Source organism: Hirundo rustica, chromosome 3, assembly GCF_015227805.2.
Source record: "Hirundo rustica isolate bHirRus1 chromosome 3, bHirRus1.pri.v3, whole genome shotgun sequence".
Classification (NCBI taxonomy): domain Eukaryota; kingdom Metazoa; phylum Chordata; class Aves; order Passeriformes; family Hirundinidae; genus Hirundo; species Hirundo rustica.
Genome location: NC_053452.1, coordinates 37,407,786 through 37,426,535, shown reverse-complemented (window position 1 = coordinate 37,426,535; position 18,750 = coordinate 37,407,786). Strand labels below are relative to the sequence as shown.

The window sequence follows — 18,750 nt, the reverse complement described above, 5'->3', positions numbered from 1 at the left end:
CTGAACTAAGCAATCACTCTACAGCAGGCAGAGCTGAACCACAGCCCAGGAAAATATCTGATTTTAGAAAGCTGTGTACACAGAGCATAAATTCCCTACAGTCTCTTAACCTCTTCTCTAGTTGCAATAGGAGAAAACGCAGGGAAAAGTTAACTTTAATACTCTAGTCACAAAATTGTATTTAAAATTATAATCTGTGAATGCAGAGCACACAGAGGCTCTAGTGATTGCTATTTATTCTGGTGCTGCTAGCACACCAATCATTTTCTATGAAAGATGTTTGGTTGCTTTAGAGGCACCCATCTCCTGAACTTTTTATGCAGGTATGCTTCAGATTGACCTAAGGGCCGTGCAGTATTCAAGCACAAACATCTAAACTAATTACATGATGCTGATTCTAATGTCTCCAGAAAGGAACCATCAAAAAGAATAACAGCATCTATTTCCAAGAGCAGTGAAAGATGACTTTTGATATCAAGCTGTACAGAGTAAAGCACACAAACAGGCTTCATCAAAGAGGCTAAGATCCCAATATTTCATCATTTATTTAGAAACCTAAAGGCACTTTAAGTAACAAGTTTCAAATTACTTCAGTTTACCTTCATACAATGAAGTATTCATTTTCCCACACAACTGAGTATCCAGTTCAATGATAAAATTTCCTGAGGCCTTAGGCTTACCACTTGGAAATGCTAGAATCAGTGAGAATATATTTTTAAAGTTTCAGATAAGCCAGTTGAACTGTGTACAATATTCTACTGGCAATGTTTTTTGGGAGCCAAGTTGAAAACTTACAGATAATTTTTAAGCATTTACTCTCACATGTAAAATAGCACACAGGGCTTTATTAATGCTTTAGATAATACATTTTGAAGTATTTTATCTTGTTTTCAATTTATGTGCACTACTATAAAAGCAGCAAAGGTATTAAGAGGCCATTTTTGAATCAAGCTAAAAGGAAAAAGAGTGTCAAGCTTTAATTGCTACACCAACCTGTTGATGAAAGTAGTTCCTATCAGTTGTTGCCTTTGAACTATTCAAACTTGATGTAGACACAAATAATTGAACCTCAACCATGTAGAATAAAGCCCCCCATTATGTCATTCTTAGGGGAGACAGCAGGGGAATTCTCTATACCAGGTACATTTTCTGTTTCCCTGTCTGACCCAGTTGCTGAAATTCAACAGCACTCATCTGTGAATAAGAGGGAAAACGATGGAAGAACTTGGCTTCCAGAAATGCAGTACAGCCAACATCTCCCACACAGTTTAATTCATCACTCATACAAAGACCCAGCTGGGACTGGATGTTGTCAGCCAAGCATAAAGAGAGGCCATGTGGCATTTTGATCTCTAGCCAAATTCTGTTCAACTGGAATTCAATAAAGAGAAGCTGCTGCCGTTGAAAGTCCCCCACTTCCAGAGAGCCCTGCTACTAACCAGGCTGCTGCTGAACTACAAGGGAGGTACAGACCCTCCAAGAGGTGCTTCAGCATGTCTGCTTGTTTTTACCACACATACACAACAGAGATCTAGACTTAGACTTCATACAGTAATGGTTAACAGTATCCAAAAGCTTGTTAAAAAAGGTATAGGATATGCAAACTGCAAGATAAGGCATTCCCAGCTACACCCTGACAAATATCATAAAGTATGTGTCTTGATAAAGTTGGTTGTATTAAATTTTCTAATTTTTCCAGCTAATGAAGACACCTTTCCTTTCTTTTTGGGAAGACAGTGAATAAATAGCTTGTCTTTAAGAAGATACTTGTGATTAACTGCAATCACTTTGTCCCAACTACTTCTTAGAGGGAAGAACCTCGGAGCCACAGGAAAAGAAATGGAAGTCAGAATGATCCAATGAGGTATGAAGAAAAGAATGAGAGAACCAATTAAGGAGTAGCTGGTAGTTACAGTCATTAGCCACATTCCTCTTACCTGGAGAGATGCGAGTTTGTGTCTTGAATTCACAAGGATTATCCTGGCTATAAGCAGCAAAATAGGATGAGAAGTCAAGGTATAGACTGATTCACCATCTAGAACCAGCATCTTCAGAATAGTTGCATGCAGCATCTTTGGCTAAAAGAAGGAGAAAAAAACCCCACAAGTTCCAGGAAACTTAAGTTTCTTAAAAAATAATGTAATATAGAAGAGAAAAAATAGCTATCAATGTATTTAAGGAAAAAGTCTGCTCGAAACATAAAAAAACCCAAAACAAAACAAGATCAAAAGCTCAGTTTCTTGGAGTCTCAACCTTTAACCAAGTCGTGGTAAATTCTGCACTGCTTTTTGCTGTCCTGATACACCACATCAACATGATCTGCAGGACACTGATTTTCTCCCACTTGAAATGCACATGTCATCCAGCCAACTAACCCCAAACACATCACAGTAATACAATCATTCCCGTGATCTAAGGAGAAAAGCTTCTAGTTAATCCATCACATTCAATTTGCAATCACAGAAACAAAACAATTTTATAATTAAATTAACCCTATAGCACTGAAATACACTAGATATTCCTGCAATGCTGTCAGTATGTGTTATCATTTTCCTTCTCCAGAGGGAGCTTCCTGTTGGAATGGCATCAGAGCAGCAATATCAGAGCCATTATTCCCTTTGTCTGATAAATAAAAACCTCTCCCTGCTTTGGATGCATTTCTGTACGACGTTCTCTACAGTAACTCTTTTACTTAATGGCCTTGAGGTGGCTCTTCAGGGACTCTCTCAATGATGACTGTCATCTGACAGTCACCTATTCTCCTCTCCCTTTTAATGCAATGAAAACATTTGAGCAGTTTATCTTCAGGCTCAGGGAGATGTCCATTCATCAGTCTATTCCTGGTTCTCATATGACAGATTTCCTCAATGAACAAAAAAATAGGGTTTTAGTTTTCAGCTGGTATAAAAGGGGCAGAAAAAGAGAATGGAAATGAAAAAGCACAGAAGGTTATATGGCAACTTGCACTGAAGTCACCTGCCTGAGAAAGATTCTTAATCAGTCTACGCGACCAAGATATAAGTTACTTGAATCATATTTCAGCTTTTTAAACTAAACAAATAATATAATTCCTGAGTTATTTGAAACTATTTTCAATATCTGTATCAATAGATTACACTGAAGACAAAAATTCAGTGTTAAACTACGTGAATCTCCAACATCACTTTTTAATAACAGAGTCATCTTGAAGTTTATTCTGATTTACTACAGGCGTTTTTAGTTTGCATTAGCATTGAAAATACTTCTCCTTTGTAGACAATGATTTGAGACAAAGGGGAATTCCTGTATGACATCACTGCAGTCATTTCAATCCCACTATGGAAAATTATGATCACACCAGTCAGACAAACTACTTAATAATAATATTAAGAATAAAGGAAAGAAAACTGCCAACTAGAAATATACCAGATCTGCTGCACCTCTGGCCGTTCAGAAAGGAAGAACCTTATCAGCATCTGTAATTCTGAGAGGGAAATGGTCATCAATCAGTACTTCTAAAGACTAATTTTTCAAATATACACACACACACATAGTGGGATTCTCAATACAAATTTCAGTTTAATGTAAACTTTTTTTCCTATCTGCATGTTTTTGATTTTTGCTATAATCAAAGTAGACCACACTTACAATACTCAACAGGAAAGCAAAGGAGATTTGTTATAAAACCTTTTTCAAAAACAGCCTTGCAGTGCTAGAGTTATCTATACTTGTTTAAGCACTGTAGTAACAAATTAATCTCAAATTTACATTTCAAGTCCTTTTACCACAAAACCTAGTCCTGCTAATGTAACACTAACAAAGGATGAGGGAGGAAGAAGGGAAAGTTGATGACATTCTTACAGCCTTGAAAATAAGCCAAGAAGTCCCCGATCTAAAGAACTGCTATCTTCTATTTTAACAAATCCATGTTCTTTTTCATGAAACAAATCCCATCCCAAACAGCAGACATGTTTAGCTTTATGTTTAGCTGAAAGAGTCTAAACCAACATTCATTTTTCCAGCCTATACTCTAAGACTGAATCATCCATGCAGAATTCACTGCCCTGAGGTACTCTTTAAGGTGAGAGAACAGCTACAAGTAAGAGGTAGACATTTAAGTTGTTATGGCTTCAAGGACTGCAAAGTTAAGAACTGAAGTCCACCAAAAACTCCAAAACATTGCCTAAGAGTGAAAGGAAATTTTGAGCTTATGTTCTTGTGTTTAAACACCTAAATATATAAGGTGTTGAACCTATCTTGTATCTCAAAACAGTCACAACCCAAGATTGCTAATATAATGCTCCTGACCTTTATTAAACCTGGGTTAGATTTTTTAGTCTATTCTTCATCAAACTTGACATTACAAAATATAATTATTTTATATAATTTAGGAGTAATGTTCTTAAAGCATAGAAACATATACTAGATAACTACTTCATGAACACAGGCAGAGAAATCACTGGAGTAGTCATCCAGCTTCTGCCGAACCTGGAAGTGGTTCTGTTTGACCATCACAAATTAATACACAAAATGCACACAAATTAAGCTCAATTCACTCTAGATCCATATTTTTTAATCTCTGAAGCACAGCTGTTTCCATATTCAACTTCCAAACAGTAACTTAATGGCTACTTTTAAGTTACTACTACTAAAGCCCTAAAACAACTGCAAGCTGGATAGTGCTCCTGGGTATTTCAATTTTCACACTATTTCAAAAGTGTTTCCCAGCACAACACCTGAATAATAATAAAAATCAGAAGAAGAAAGCTCCTGCCATTTACATTCAATAGCTCTAAAAATGGAGTGTATGAGAATTTTAGTTTAGAGAATTAGTGTTCTTTTCTTGATAATGATAGTGACTAGAAGCAAAGTGAGTATTCAGCATCCTTTTACTTTTATATTGAGAACCACTCCGGCCTTTGTAACATTTCATCAGCTCTTTCTGTCTTGGGGATCCTTCCCCTATAAATAAAAAGGTAAGCGCAGACATAAAGAAGGAGACAAAGCCAGGCTAAAGGTTTGGGAAGACTTGATTAAATAGAAGCAAAAGTGGGGGGTAGATAAATTATCAGATCAGGAAGCTGCTATATGTGGCTACTGGGCTTCTCATATTTTTAAAAATACAAAGACTACTGCACAACAATTTGTCATTTAGTAAAGCTAAGGTGATCTGCCTTCCAGATTAACAGAGGATATACTGAGGTTACGTGCTTGGCACGTAAGGTTTTGTTCTTGAAAACAGAATTCACTCTTTAGACTTTAAGGCAATTAAAATACTGCTTTTCTCTTCAACTTTCTGCAAAGGAGGTAAGATTACACAAGAGCCTGTCTGCAGTTCTACAGGCCAAATCAGTAACAGGTAACCTATGGAGAGCTGAGGTCCAGAATGAAGGTAATCTTGGTGAGGCAGTGCAAGCAAGTCTTGTCTGAGAGCACTACATGTCAAAGAAGTACTGTGGTTATGAAAGCTCTTGTTTATAAACCCTATGAGGATGACCTTGCTCTCTTTTAAGGGGGTATTTTTCAAGTGACTGCACTAGGATTCCCCCTTCTGTTCTATATTCATAGCAAGGGAATGAATGCAGGGCAAGACCATAGGCTACTTTAGCAGATAATCTTTGCTTACAAGACTCTGCCTCCGGATTTAGCCTTTATCATCCATCCTTACATTCCCCACAAGAGGAAGAAATCTGCATAATTTTTAAAGCCTATATCTTGCTGGTCAAGCACAGACTTTTTTCTTCCTAGCTAGTTCATGCTAATGGAAACCAAGTGTCTGGACCTGAAAAAAGGAATTCACAACAGATGGAATTAACAAGACCAAAGAATCATACTGGATTTGAGACAGTAGTGCAACATAGTATATTGGTGATTTTCATATTCATTAATATACATGTGTATAGATGCCAGCAGAAGCATGGCAATACTTCAGTCTCTTCCAGCAAAAGGATCAAACAATGCATAAAAGAAGGAGCAATAAAAACATAAGGAAAAAAAATATTCAAACACATTCCAAAACTTATTCTTTGGGATCAGCCTGGAAGCTACAAAAAGAAGAGCAAGAACTGTCGATCAATGCATTTGGAGGACTCCTACCAGTTATTTACATGCATTATTAATTAACAGATTAAGACCTTCCAGATGGGGCTTCTCACTGTTACCAGATATATTCTACTTGTGAATATGAAAATCAAACAACAAATAAAGCAGCAAGCAGCTTGTCCTCACAACATTCTTAATCATCAGTGAGTGGTCTTCACTAGTACTACTACACATTCTTTTCCAGTTCATCCACTGAAAATACTGAGCTCAGCTGTACGAGGTAATACACAGAAGCGCTGAAACTGAAGGCAGAATAAATATGCTCCAACTTCAACAGCTCTGTACCTTTTATTCCCTTACATGCAGAGACAATGGCAATTCTTTTAAGACACAAGGAGACCAGTACTATAAGACACTTATTTTAAGCACTGAGGTCATTAGCAATGTTTTAGTCTAACCCCAACAAGTTCAAAACAACAACTGTTAATCCATTGTAACCAGAATTCATTACTTTTTAATCTTCCTTTACCACACTCACTCATTAAAAAAATTCAACGTAGTACCAGTCAGACTATTAACTGGGGTGGTAAAGTCTCACAGTTATTTTAGAAAACTGAAATACATCCAATAAATAAAATGCTACTTTTGTGTGGACTCTGAAAATCACAAGCCAGTTCTGCAGGACATAAAACCAAATCTTAATAGAGTACATGAATGTAACCATAGTTTAGAGAGAAGGCTAGACTTAATTTGAGGAAAGGGAAATTATATACACATACTCATGAATATTGTTCATTGAAGACATCCAAGAGGTCCCTACTAGCAACTCATCTTGAAGAGGCTATTTTAGTAATTCTTCACCAGAATTTAATTACATGTAGCCTTACTGCACTCGTAAGAAAAGAAGTTATCTGGGAGCAGAAATGAAGCTACGTCCCTGATCCAGAGGTGAAACTTTCTGAGGACAGAAACGGCAGCGGTTATATGCCCTGGAAACAACGACTAATCCAATAAAGTGTTCTGAAAATAAGAGTAACAGTTTTTAAAATATTCCTGAAATAAATGAGACATTGTAAAGCTGAAATTTAATGACATTACACAGAGCAGGCTGAAAGAAACATGGATACATAATTTTTTGACCTTGATGAGGGAAAAAAATAATTTTAGTTTGAAAACCTGGGAAATGGATGATCTTTTTAAAAAGGGATTGTATAGGTCTTGATGAGAGAATATGGAAGGTTACAACAGATGGAGAAAGTTAAGAGTTCTATTTTTAACCCACATTTTCTGAATATCTTTGTATGCGTGAGAGGAAAGCTGGGTTAAAGGAAACACAAAAATGTCACTATTGAGATGTTAATTTTTACAGAGTGTTTATATACTAAGAATCCTTGGAATGAAAAGCACAATTCAAAACCTTTTGAATTAAAACTTTTAATAAAGAAGGGAACTGGATATTTTAGCACAAAAGCACATAGTGCTCTTGAAAAAAAATATTAACGTCAGAAGACAATACAGATAGCAGTAACAGAAATAAAGGTAAACTTCTGCCTGAATGCATAAATAGCTAAATCTTGAAGCAATATGGAAGTCTGATGGAGCACTCATTAGAAATAAAGTATGTTCAAGTTTATTTTCCTTTCTAATCTCTTGCCAGCTTAGTTTCTGCAATACCACCGCTGCATAAGCAAACATATTTCAAAGCATCACATTCCCAGCCACTAAAGAAATATAACAGAAACTAAACAGAAGATCAAGTATTTCCTTACTCAACAGGGAATTAGTGTCTCATTCTTCCAGACATTAAATGAAACTGCCCAGAAAAAAGAAGGACTCGAGATCTAAGAGGGGTACCTAAAGGGGACCTACCAGAAAGAGGGCGCGTGACTATTCACAGGGGCATGCAGTGACAGGACAAGGGGGAGTGGCTTGAAACTGACAGGGAGAAATTCTTTGCTGCGAGGGCAGTGTGGTGCTGGAACAGGGTATCCAGAGAAGCTGTGGATGCCCCTTCCCTGGAAGTGTTCAAGGCCAGGTTGGATGGAACTCTGAGCTGCGTGGTCTAGTGGAAGGTGCCCTTGCCCATGGCTGGGGGCTTAGAACTGAGTGATCTTTCAAGTCCCATCCAAGCCAAAACATTTTATGATTCTATGAAATGGTTAGTAGAAATTATGAACATTGTATTTTCCAGGCCTCTGAACTCTGCCAGTGACAGCAATGCTATAAGCATTGTCTTGGGCTGCCAACTGCATTAGACTGCAACCTGTCCATACACACTAACACCGAATACAGAGTTCTCCAGTAAAGAGAAACCAAAATTTGCAAGAATATTTCAATATCATAATATTAAATATTATAAACAAATTATAAAGAGAAACAATGAAACAAGGTTTTATTATTTTTACTAGCTATAAAGGCAAAATGAACTGTTTTTCCCTTCAGAGTTAGCACACTTCAAAATTTCTGCTAACTCATTTCACACCCTAAAAGGTTTCGTACACTTGGTTTCCACTGTTACTTATTTAGTCATCAAAAGATGAAATCTGAATTCCAAGTATCAAAAATCACGTGAAAAATAATCCTATCTATACATACTGTGTCAGCCCTAAAAGATAAACCAAATTTATAAACATCTACTTAAAAAAACAGGAGCAATGCGGTATCTGAATTAGTGATTTAGAAAAGCAACCTTGCAAATGAACCTAAGGCAGGATTTTATGAATTATGGAAAACATACCACAGTAAGGCAGCAGAGCTAGCGGTTTAGGTGAAACTTTTTATATACTCCAACTTCCCCTCATTTCACAGTTTACAGCACTCGCATTGCTCATGGTCCATACCTTATTCTTAGTGAAATTCTGCATTCAAACTGGTGTACAGACTTAGCATGAGCAGAGACCACTGATAAATTCTTCACTTGACACACTGCAGTAGTCCGTATTTTACCACAGCTTTAACCCCAAAAGAAAAATCAGGAGGCTCCATCAAACCCCACATGAGGAGAGTCTGGACTGTGGTACAGCCATGAGGAACAATACACACATCTCACTAAAAGAAGTTAGGGTGTTGATTAGTAATCTACATAAAATGATGACAAAATAAATAAAACTGACAGTCCTCAGTTTCCTCTCCTACATTCCCTTCTGCTTCCAAAAGCTCTATTTAAATTCGCATTTTTGTACTAATATTACCTCAGCTCACTTGGCATTCAGGAGCCTAACAGGATACTGAGCATCCAAATCTACTGTTAGCATCTGCCAAACACTTGGCTATTTGCAAGATACACAACTTCTACCTTTCCCTAAGGAGGGGAAGTTTCTAAGCCATTTATAAACATCTTTCTTCAATCCAGCTAAGAACGTACCCCAAAATCAACACATAAAAATTTTATTGATTGCAAATGCCCTTTGAGGAAATGCTCGCTCCATCCAAACTCACCACTTCCAGCAGGAAATATCTTAAGCAGAGAAACAGTAACTACTTTTAGGACACTGCTGATATAACTGAAGATGCTGCAACAGCAGCCAGTAGGTTTGATGATTACAGCAATTCATTCTAGCACCCCGCCTTGCAGATGTGCCTGCTCTCACACACCTGTGTTATGGTCACTTGTGAAAAGCAGTGAGAATAAAAGGACAGCTTATGAAAATCCAAACCTACCTCACAGAATTTATGTAACAATGCAGGCGGCAGAAAATCCTGAGGCTTTAACTGAACAGGAGGACCGGTCCAATTACTTTGAACAAAGAGCTGCAAACTCCCCACACCAAGCAGAAACATCAGCCTCTGCCTGCAATATAGATAAGAACAACAATTAGCAACATATTATCTTTTCACTTAAGGCTACAAGAGCTGATTAAATCTTGGCTAGCGCAAAACACTCAGCTCAAAAAAAAAAAAAAAAAAAAAAAAAAAAAACAAAACAAACAAACAAACAAACAAAAACAAACAAACAAACAAAAAACACAAACAAACAAACAAAAAAAAAACCACAACCCACCAAACCAAACCCAACAAACAAACACACAAAACCCCACACACTCTCCTGTGAGGAGGGTACAATGAATGGAATATTCAAGAAAGCACATAGGAAACTGGAAACTAAAGTCCTCCAAACGAGTTTGTTTATAAAGGTTGTAACTAATGCCAAGCATTTTGGAGGCAGAGTTCGTATATTTCACAATTTAAGGCTGTACATAACTATCAGAGATCAGAAGATTAACAAAGTTTGCAGATAACCCAATATTTGCCTATTGCGTGGTTGTTATAGTTTCTTATGACACATCCAACTCTCAGCATTTTCACAGAAAAAATACTCCATTAGCATATGTTCCAAAAGAGCAAGTTTATTTTCATTTTGACATAACTGTTTATTTTCATTCCAATAAAAAATTAAATTAAATCAAAAATTCAGAACACTACCTCCAAGTTCAGATACTTTGGCAGTAAATAATACCTAATTCATCGTGGCTTTTATCTTAAATAATAGTAATTTACTGAAAGATAAAATTAAGACACTCTGTTTAGTTTCTGAAACTAAATATGGCAAAATTTTCTTTATCTACAAGAATAAGATAATTTTACATTACTATGATTTCTTTAGCAAATAATCTATGTGGTCTGCAGAAGGCAGGGCACAATTTCTCAGAATTTATTGGTCAATTTAACAGGTGTAGACTTTTAAAGATTTATACACAAACTTCTGGTTTGTTTTATGATACCTTAATGACTTAGAACCATACCAACAAGGGCCCTAACACACAGAGAATGGGCCTCCTAAACCACAAAAAGTTAGCATTTTAATTCTGCAGGTTTGATATAAACATTGGTATGTTAAGGAGCATAACTGAAACAGAAAAAAACGGTCCTTTCTTTTTGTAAAAACAGAAACTTAGAGATGTAAGAGCCCTCCTACTGAAACAAAAAAAAATTAAAGTGTTATACAACCCCTTAAAAACCAAAGTAAAATAGAAAAGCCACACACAAACAAGCAGCTGGTGGGCAAGAATGCAACAAAAGATGTAGAACAATAAGAAAGCAGGAGTGGGGAACATTTAATTGGAAATTAAAAAAAAAACCAAAAACCTCTTTCAGGGGAGCTAGAGAACAAGGACTGGCATAAAGAGTTCTTGTTGAATAAGACATGGTAACACTTACTGGCTGTCATTATTCAGCCAGTAACTTCTGCTACAAAATATGAATACATATCCAAGATCACCATTAAATTTCCAAATAACTCAAAAGCATAAAGCACTAACAATTATTGTATACTGAATTATTACCACTACACACAAAGTATCTACATGGGTATAAATTTCCTAATTTTTCTCCCATGATAAATTATGCTTCAAAGCTTCTGAAATGTTAACATACAGAACAATCAACCATCCCTGCACGGTGACTTGATACTCTAGTCTTTTGAAGGTAATTTTCATTATTTTATAATTTATGCTGTTTCTACTAGTAACAATTTATTTATTTGTTTTAACATTTCTGGTATCTATCTGGAAAGTAAATTTGCTTTAAGAGACACTGTTCTATCCATGCAGAATTCCTCCAGAACAACTGATAACCAAATCCATTACTCTGGCTGGGATACTGCTTTTCCACTGTTTAATTTGTCAGCACCAATTTTTTTTTTTTTTTCCCCATTTTCAGATTTGTGACCAACTCCCAGCCTCCTTATCACATTCACTCTTGTATCAGAAAACCAATTTCAAGCTGTAATCCTGCAAATGCTGACCTCCTCTGCTTATCTCCTATTTTTTTTCCAAGAAAATGCATTCTGTCTCCCTGACTGCCCTTGACACTTACAATGCAGACCTGTGGATGCTCACCTCCCAAAGGCTGCCTGAAAAGCAACGGGGAGACTGCTGCAAATGTCCCCCTTGCTGTGGTGATCTACATAACTTATTTTGCATTTATGCTTAGATATATGTCTGTATCCACTCAGCTTGTTTTTCCTTTCTCTGCGCGAATGAGGGTTTTACTGCCTTTTTTTAAAGACTGTTTACACCAAGTCCAATTGTTCTTCATGATGCAGAATCACGTCTGATATTCATACTGCTGTGTCAAGTGTTCCTCAAAAATCAAAAGCAATAGTACATTTGAATTTCAAAAAAAAAAAAAAAAGGATGTGCACATAATGCTAGAATTTACAAACAAAATGAAAGAAAAAATATTTAATAGCCAGGTTCTTCTTAAGGAGTTACAGGTTCCTGTTCTTTTTAGTGATGCCAGAAATTACAAAAAGTAGCCAAAACTATTCAGTGTCTAACTTTGCTATTTTTTCAATTCCTGAACATCAAAGCAAGCTGCAGAAACAGCAAGAATTTCTTCATTTTCAGTGCTCATTACATACAGAACACAAGTTAACCAACCATCAGATGTTCTGTGAGAAATACCAGAAATTCCATTCAGTGCTCAGTTTGGGAAATCATAACAAGCTTTATTGGATAGATTTCTTTTGCCAAGTTTGGTAGTATGTTGAATGAGGTAGAAGTAGTAAACACATACTCAACAAAAACCAGTGTTAATTTCCTTGTTCCTTTAGATTTTGGGACTTGCACACTATTTCCTTCCAGTCTTTTGAATCAAACTGTACCTGAGGCAAGGAATGCACCACATTCCTATGGAGCTCAGGAAAAAAACCAAAAAAGGCATTCCCCCTCTGCATGGTTAACACATATCCTACTGCTTCATTCTCCAAATTTTGCTGATTAATTTTCTCTAGAAAACATCTTTTAAGCATTGTAGTGAGTAGTAATAGCAGGAAAACAGTAAAACAAAAAATATTCTATTCAACACATTTATTATAAGGAATGCTTAATTTTTAGGACATAAAGGCTTAGTGCCATAGTGAAAATGTGTCTGGGGAAGGGAAAAGAAGAAAATCAGTTAAAAGGATAGAAAAGTTGCACCAATTTTTAAAATGCTGTTAAATCATTGTCATTATAGAACTATGGATTTGAAAGTGGAAAAAGTTACAGAGAACTTGTCCAAAAAAATTATTGTCTAGATCCAAATGTTGAGCTGTTTTGCCCTCAAGCTGTTCAGTTTTAGCTTCAAAAACAGAAGTCCTTAGGAGTTTTTAACACTATTACAAAACCATACTTTGCACTGTTTATATTGTGCAAAAAGAATAAGATTCACATTATCCAGCTTTCTGTTTCCGATTGAATTCAACTCCTACTGTGTTTTTAAATCTCCAGAATTGTAAGTTTCAGTTCAAGGAAAAAAAATATATTTTAACTTATCCCATCTACAAAAAGACACAAGAAAACCAGTGTGTTACTGAATTTTCTGGGCTAGAACTTAAAAGGTTTTCCGCACTTCCTTTGAATCACTCAGTGGAAAAAGAAAATTACATTTTAAGCATTAAAAAAATAGAAACATACCCCCACCATCCCCAGTTTCATCATGAGCAAAGTCTGGATGCAAAGGTAACATAGGTTTTCATAAGGCCTTCACAGGACATAGGGTTGGCAGGTAGGAAAAATAACTATGTGACACATTTTAACCCAGAAAGTCATGGGAGACCAAGACAGTAGAGGTCAAAGTGCTGCGCAGTACCTACCTAAAATAGGAAATTATCTGCCTTTCAGACAAGCAACCTCAGTAGAAGTTTTAGTATAGAGAAAGCCACAACTTACTTCCTTCAGTCCCCAAAACTTCTTAAATTATTACTAATGGAGCTTAAAAAATTCCCTTGGATGGTACAAACAAAACTGTTTCTGGCAGACACTGATAGGTTTTGAAGACTTTTCGCTTTCATTTTGAATTAACTTCAGGCTATAATTTTGGGCAGAAAACCCTCTGTCTGCTTCTGAAACACTAAATATTGCAGATCTGCCTCCATATCTTCTGGCAAGCAGGCTTCTAATGCAGCCCAGAGCTGCAGAGCAAACAAGAAAAACCTCAAAGACCATAGAGCTGGAGTGTGAGCAGGCAAGGAACAAATTCCTTTGCTGTCTGCAGTAGGAGTGCACTACAACAAGATACATATAAAGTTCCACTGCTATAGATTATGATTACCTGCAAAAAGCTGAATGGCTTAAAAGGCAGCAACACATATTTGAAGCAATAATTAAGATCAGGATTGAGTCTGTTTCAAATCCTGACTGATTTTTCTTTCCTTGTCACATTATTCGAACTACCGCAAGGTGACAGAATCTAGAAACACTGAAAAATTTCTCCAGCTAATATTTAACAGTAACTGCACAACAAAGTAAGGAAAAAATAAACAAACAAAGAACACCTAGCAGAAAACATGCATGGGAAAAATCTCCAAACACTCCAACTCAGAAAGCAGGAGTGCATTGTATTGTGCACCACACCAGAAGATGAGTTCTTGACACACTATGATCACGAGCAAATCTCAGCTCAGTTTTTCAAACACGCCAACTATTTTTTTTCTCTGATATTTTAGCAAAAACTCTTAGGTTTATGTCTGTTATACCAAAACACACATATTTGGACTCTGCCAATGCTAACTGGTAACTATTACCTTCCTCTTTTATTTTTTTAACCTTTATCTTCTCTTATCTTTTGCTCTTCTTTTGGTGAACCTTTACCTTTTAAAATATCAATATTTGTGCTGACACAAAACAATAGTTTTCTGCTTCTACTATCCCTAGCATGTCAGATTTCAGTGTGTTCATAATTTACACAGCAAACTGTAGACAGTAAATTCAGACTCCTTAACAGCAACAATTAGCACACACTGTACCATTGAGAGAGACTCTATCAGAGAAAGTCTTGGGAAGAAAATAATTAATTGAGGAACAGCATCCATGAGTAACACCTTACATTAAGAACAGTAGAACAACCTCATTAAAAGTCAGACTTAGAAATACAGGCATTGGTTGGACAGTAACATTACACAGTACTTCAAGCAGCCACACAAGTGTAATACACCACTTCAGAGAGAAATTTGTTAATTGTTTGATGATATATGGCAACACAAATGTATGTGTGTGACTTCTTTACACCAGAACCTTCTGAGGTAATCACTCAAATAAATTAAAGCTAACGTTTTCAACAACCCCTCCATATCACAACATCATTGTTTCTTTCACTGGACAGTAACAAAGAGATGCCCAAAGGAGTAGGGGAAATAACACAAGAAATTTGACTTCTGCTTTCCTGTCAGTACAAGGATTTTGAAGGCCCTATACAAATCATACATTATTTTTAAACGCCTTTTGTAAAAATCAAACATAGCCTCTATTAAACTTCCACATAATAAATAATAATTTCCACCTTTCCACGTTATCAACCTCTGCAGAACAATCCAGGTATGCTAGAATCTGTTTCTCCAGGTAAGTGTCAATGTTCTCCTCTGTCACAGAAGACTCACTGAAAACATTCTGAATGGCTGAGTTTGAAAATATTGCCTCATACTTCCCATCAAACATCAATTGCAATAATGATCCACTTTCTGGAAGAGAAAAAAAAAAATCAACACAGAAATCAGTGTCAACTTTCAAACAATTTTGTCTTTCAAGACCTATTACACCTCTTCCAATGAAAATATCTATCAGTCCCCTTCTAAAGAATGTATCTGCATTTACGTTGCAGGGAAAGTGCAGTTGCACTGAAACTTGAGAGCAGCACTAGCAGGTGTCACTTCATTCCAAATAATCTGTATTCAAGTTACAATGAAACACAAATTATCAGATGAATGTAAAACAAAAACTTGCACTGAAGTTTCAGGAAAAACAAATGGATAGCATTTTAAAATACTTCAATTATAACAGCAGGACATTCTTCCTTCAAAGCATTTTCAATGAACAGTAAGCTCCTTTACATAAGACAATAATTTCACAGACTAGAGAACCTATTTAGGGGAAATGCAACGAATAAAAATGATTCAATATTTGCCGAATTTAGTGAAGAAATTCTCATACAAAACTGCAGAAACTGCTCAGTCCTTCATTTACATGCTTAGAATGGCCACAAGCAATGGGCAACGAGATTTTATCTTTACAAAATAATTATTTCCTATGGTTACTATACTATCTTAATGAAAAGCCTGCATATGGAACAGATTCTTAGGAGTAATTACTAAGGCAGATTTAGACTCATGACTGTTCTTAACGCCAGATTTTAAGACAAAGGGAGGTCAAGAAATGCTATATATTTCTAAGAAGCTTCAGACCCATCACGTTCTTGACCCAGGCAACAACTTTATTCACAGAAGCTACCTTCAGATATGCTACAGATATGCTTCAGCTGTGCTACAATACAGCACTTGTTGGAACAATTTGGCCACGTTAAAACCTGCTGCTCTTGAGCAAAACCCATTATCTACCTACCCTGCAGCTGTGGCTACAGCCCATGCAGATGCACTAACTGGTTTCTGACTAGATGATGCAGGTGCTGGTGATGGCTCAGCTGAGGAAATGCAGAGGTCTTCACAGGATAAGTGCCTTTACTATCAATCTGTGATTCCAGCTGGGGATTGCAGCTCCCAGCGTTACTGTAGCTGCACGAACACCAGCAGCCGATGTAACCAACTTAACACGGGCACAGCCATGGATACACAAAAGCAGCAGCTGTGCAAAGATGGGATCTGAACACCAAGCCCGAACTCATCCAGCTAAACAAGTACTTTAAATTTCAGAAATACAGGAACACAGAGGGCAGAACCACCTTCAATAACAGCAGAGGATGATTCTGTAGGAATGGGCGACAGAGGCTCATTCATTCCAATGTCTCTGCACCATGCTGCTGACCAAAGTTGACTTCTGTCCTCCACAATGATCTACTGAATGATATAAGAGATAATGTGTGCCATGTAAAAAAACCTTTTAGCTGTACCTGGAAGGACATTTACAAAAGAATAGCAGTGGTTCCGCAATGCCCATCATAACCTCAGAGAGAATGGAAATAACAAAAGACTTTTCTCCAATCTTTGCTTTGGAGAGACATTCTCTCACCAAATGACAACTTTTTTAGATTGGATTATACTTGCCCAGACAGGCAATACTGTAGTTTGTGGAATAACTATGGGCTGTGAGGACACATGATGATGAATGAGGAATATTGAGGTTCTTCTCTTGCCATTAACATAACTGTAACCACGTAAAACCTGCTTTTGATTCTGTGTGTAGCTTTTTACAAGACACTATACAAATTCAAGGTCACAGCTTTTTAGTTTATTTTCAGGATCATCAATAGGAAGGGCCTATGTAAATGACAACTAAGAATCATCACAAACTTCAACATTTTCTATCTATACTGCAAGATGCCTTTCTTCAACAAGTTTTCCCCACGTCTTAGAGTAGCACACTACTTAAAGTACCCCAAAACAAACCAAAGCTGAAAAAACAATCTGACAAGAAAAACAATCAGAAAAACTCCACACCACAAACAGCACGCACAGCTTTGGTTGAAAAGGTAAGAGTCAGTCACATCAGCTACCATTCCTGGACAGTACAATGCTTAAGGTCTCCTAATGAAACGTCACCTAAGGAAATAAGAGCTGATTAGCTCTGTACGGTTCTTTTCCAAAAACCAGCAACTGCTCAGGCAAGGATAAATGAGATTTACAATATGCTACAACATGGAACATGACTTGAGCAGAACTCTATTTCAGTCTGCCTAAAACATGGAAGTACCTTTACGTGACAAAGGTTACATTTTAAGAGCTGCTGCGTTCCTCGGGAGGAAAGCTTGTTCTAACCAAGCCAAAAGACTATTTCCCACTGATCGCTCAAGCAACTGCGACCGAATAACTAACAAACACAGAACAGGCAGCTCGTGCCAGACTCTTCCTTCCCACGTTTTGCTCCAAGAGCGCGTTCCACCTCACTGCCAAGTTCCAGCAGGCAGGCAGGCAGCCCTTCACTCGGGAGGCAGCCGGAGGGAGCCCCGTGCTTACGAGCTTCCCGAGCGCCGGCATGAGGCGGCCGGCGAGGCGTCTGCACCGAGAGCGGCCGAGGAGCCCTGCGGAGCCCCGGCCGCTCCTGCCCTCAGCCCCGCCGGCAGCGCCGCTCCCGCTGCTCCAGCCTGAGAGCCCACGGCCTCCCCCACCGCACAGCCCGGGCAGGAGCCCCCGGGAGCTCGGCGAGGGTCTGACAGGGCGCCGGAGGGGAAAACGCCCGCGGGGGGAGGGAGCCGCCAGCCGCGGCCCCGGCTCGGTCCGGTGGCTCCGGTCACGCACAACAAGCGGGCACCTTCCCCGCGCCGGGCCGGGACCTCCCCTCACCTGCGGCCGCGACTTCGCCCTGCTTCCACTCCAGGGACTCCGTGGCGCTGAGGAAGCCCCTCAGCAGGGCGCGCTCCAGGGCCAGCATGGTCCCGCCGCCCGGTCCCGCCCCGCACCCCGGCACCGCCGCCGCCTCGCTCGGGGCCGCGACCCCCGCGCCCACAGAGACGCGCGCGCTGCCCGCGCCAGCCCTCAGCCCATGTGCGGGCAGCGGCCGCTGGGAGCCGCCATGACAGCGGCGCGAGGCACGCCGGGAGGGAGCGCTGGCCCCGCCCCGCCCGCCGCGTGAGGGCAGCGCCTGCAGCGCCATGGCCGGGGAGGCGCCTTCGGCCCGGGGGCCGGCGCTGATCCCGGGAAGCAGCTTGTGAGAGAGCGGGGATAGGCTGGGGGACGCGTACGGATCCGTGTCGAGTCTGCCTGGGCGATTCCCTGTGGGGTCAGGTTAGAAGGGAATACCGTGCGTCAGCTGGTCCAACCTCCTTCGTCCAACCTCCTTACGCAGGCAGGGTCGTCTCAGC

The 18,750-nt window shown here is 38.7% G+C and overlaps 1 protein-coding gene across 2 annotated transcripts in view; it reads right to left on the bottom strand.

Annotated features, from left to right (window-relative positions):
- The window catches only part of TTC27 (tetratricopeptide repeat domain 27), a 113,602-nt gene extending 95,254 nt beyond the window's left edge, over positions 1–18,348 (bottom strand). For both annotated transcript variants that reach the window (XM_058419995.1, XM_040060206.1), the window contains exons 1-4: positions 18,233–18,348; positions 15,283–15,460; positions 9,682–9,811; positions 1,938–2,078 (exon numbers count right to left, since the gene is read on the bottom strand). In XM_058419995.1, coding sequence (XP_058275978.1) covers positions 1,938–2,078; positions 9,682–9,811; positions 15,283–15,460; positions 18,233–18,320 — 537 coding nt within the window. In that variant the 5' untranslated portion in view covers positions 18,321–18,348. The remainder of the gene's footprint in view (positions 1–1,937; positions 2,079–9,681; positions 9,812–15,282; positions 15,461–18,232) is intronic.
- Positions 18,349–18,750: the final 402 nt, after the last annotated feature.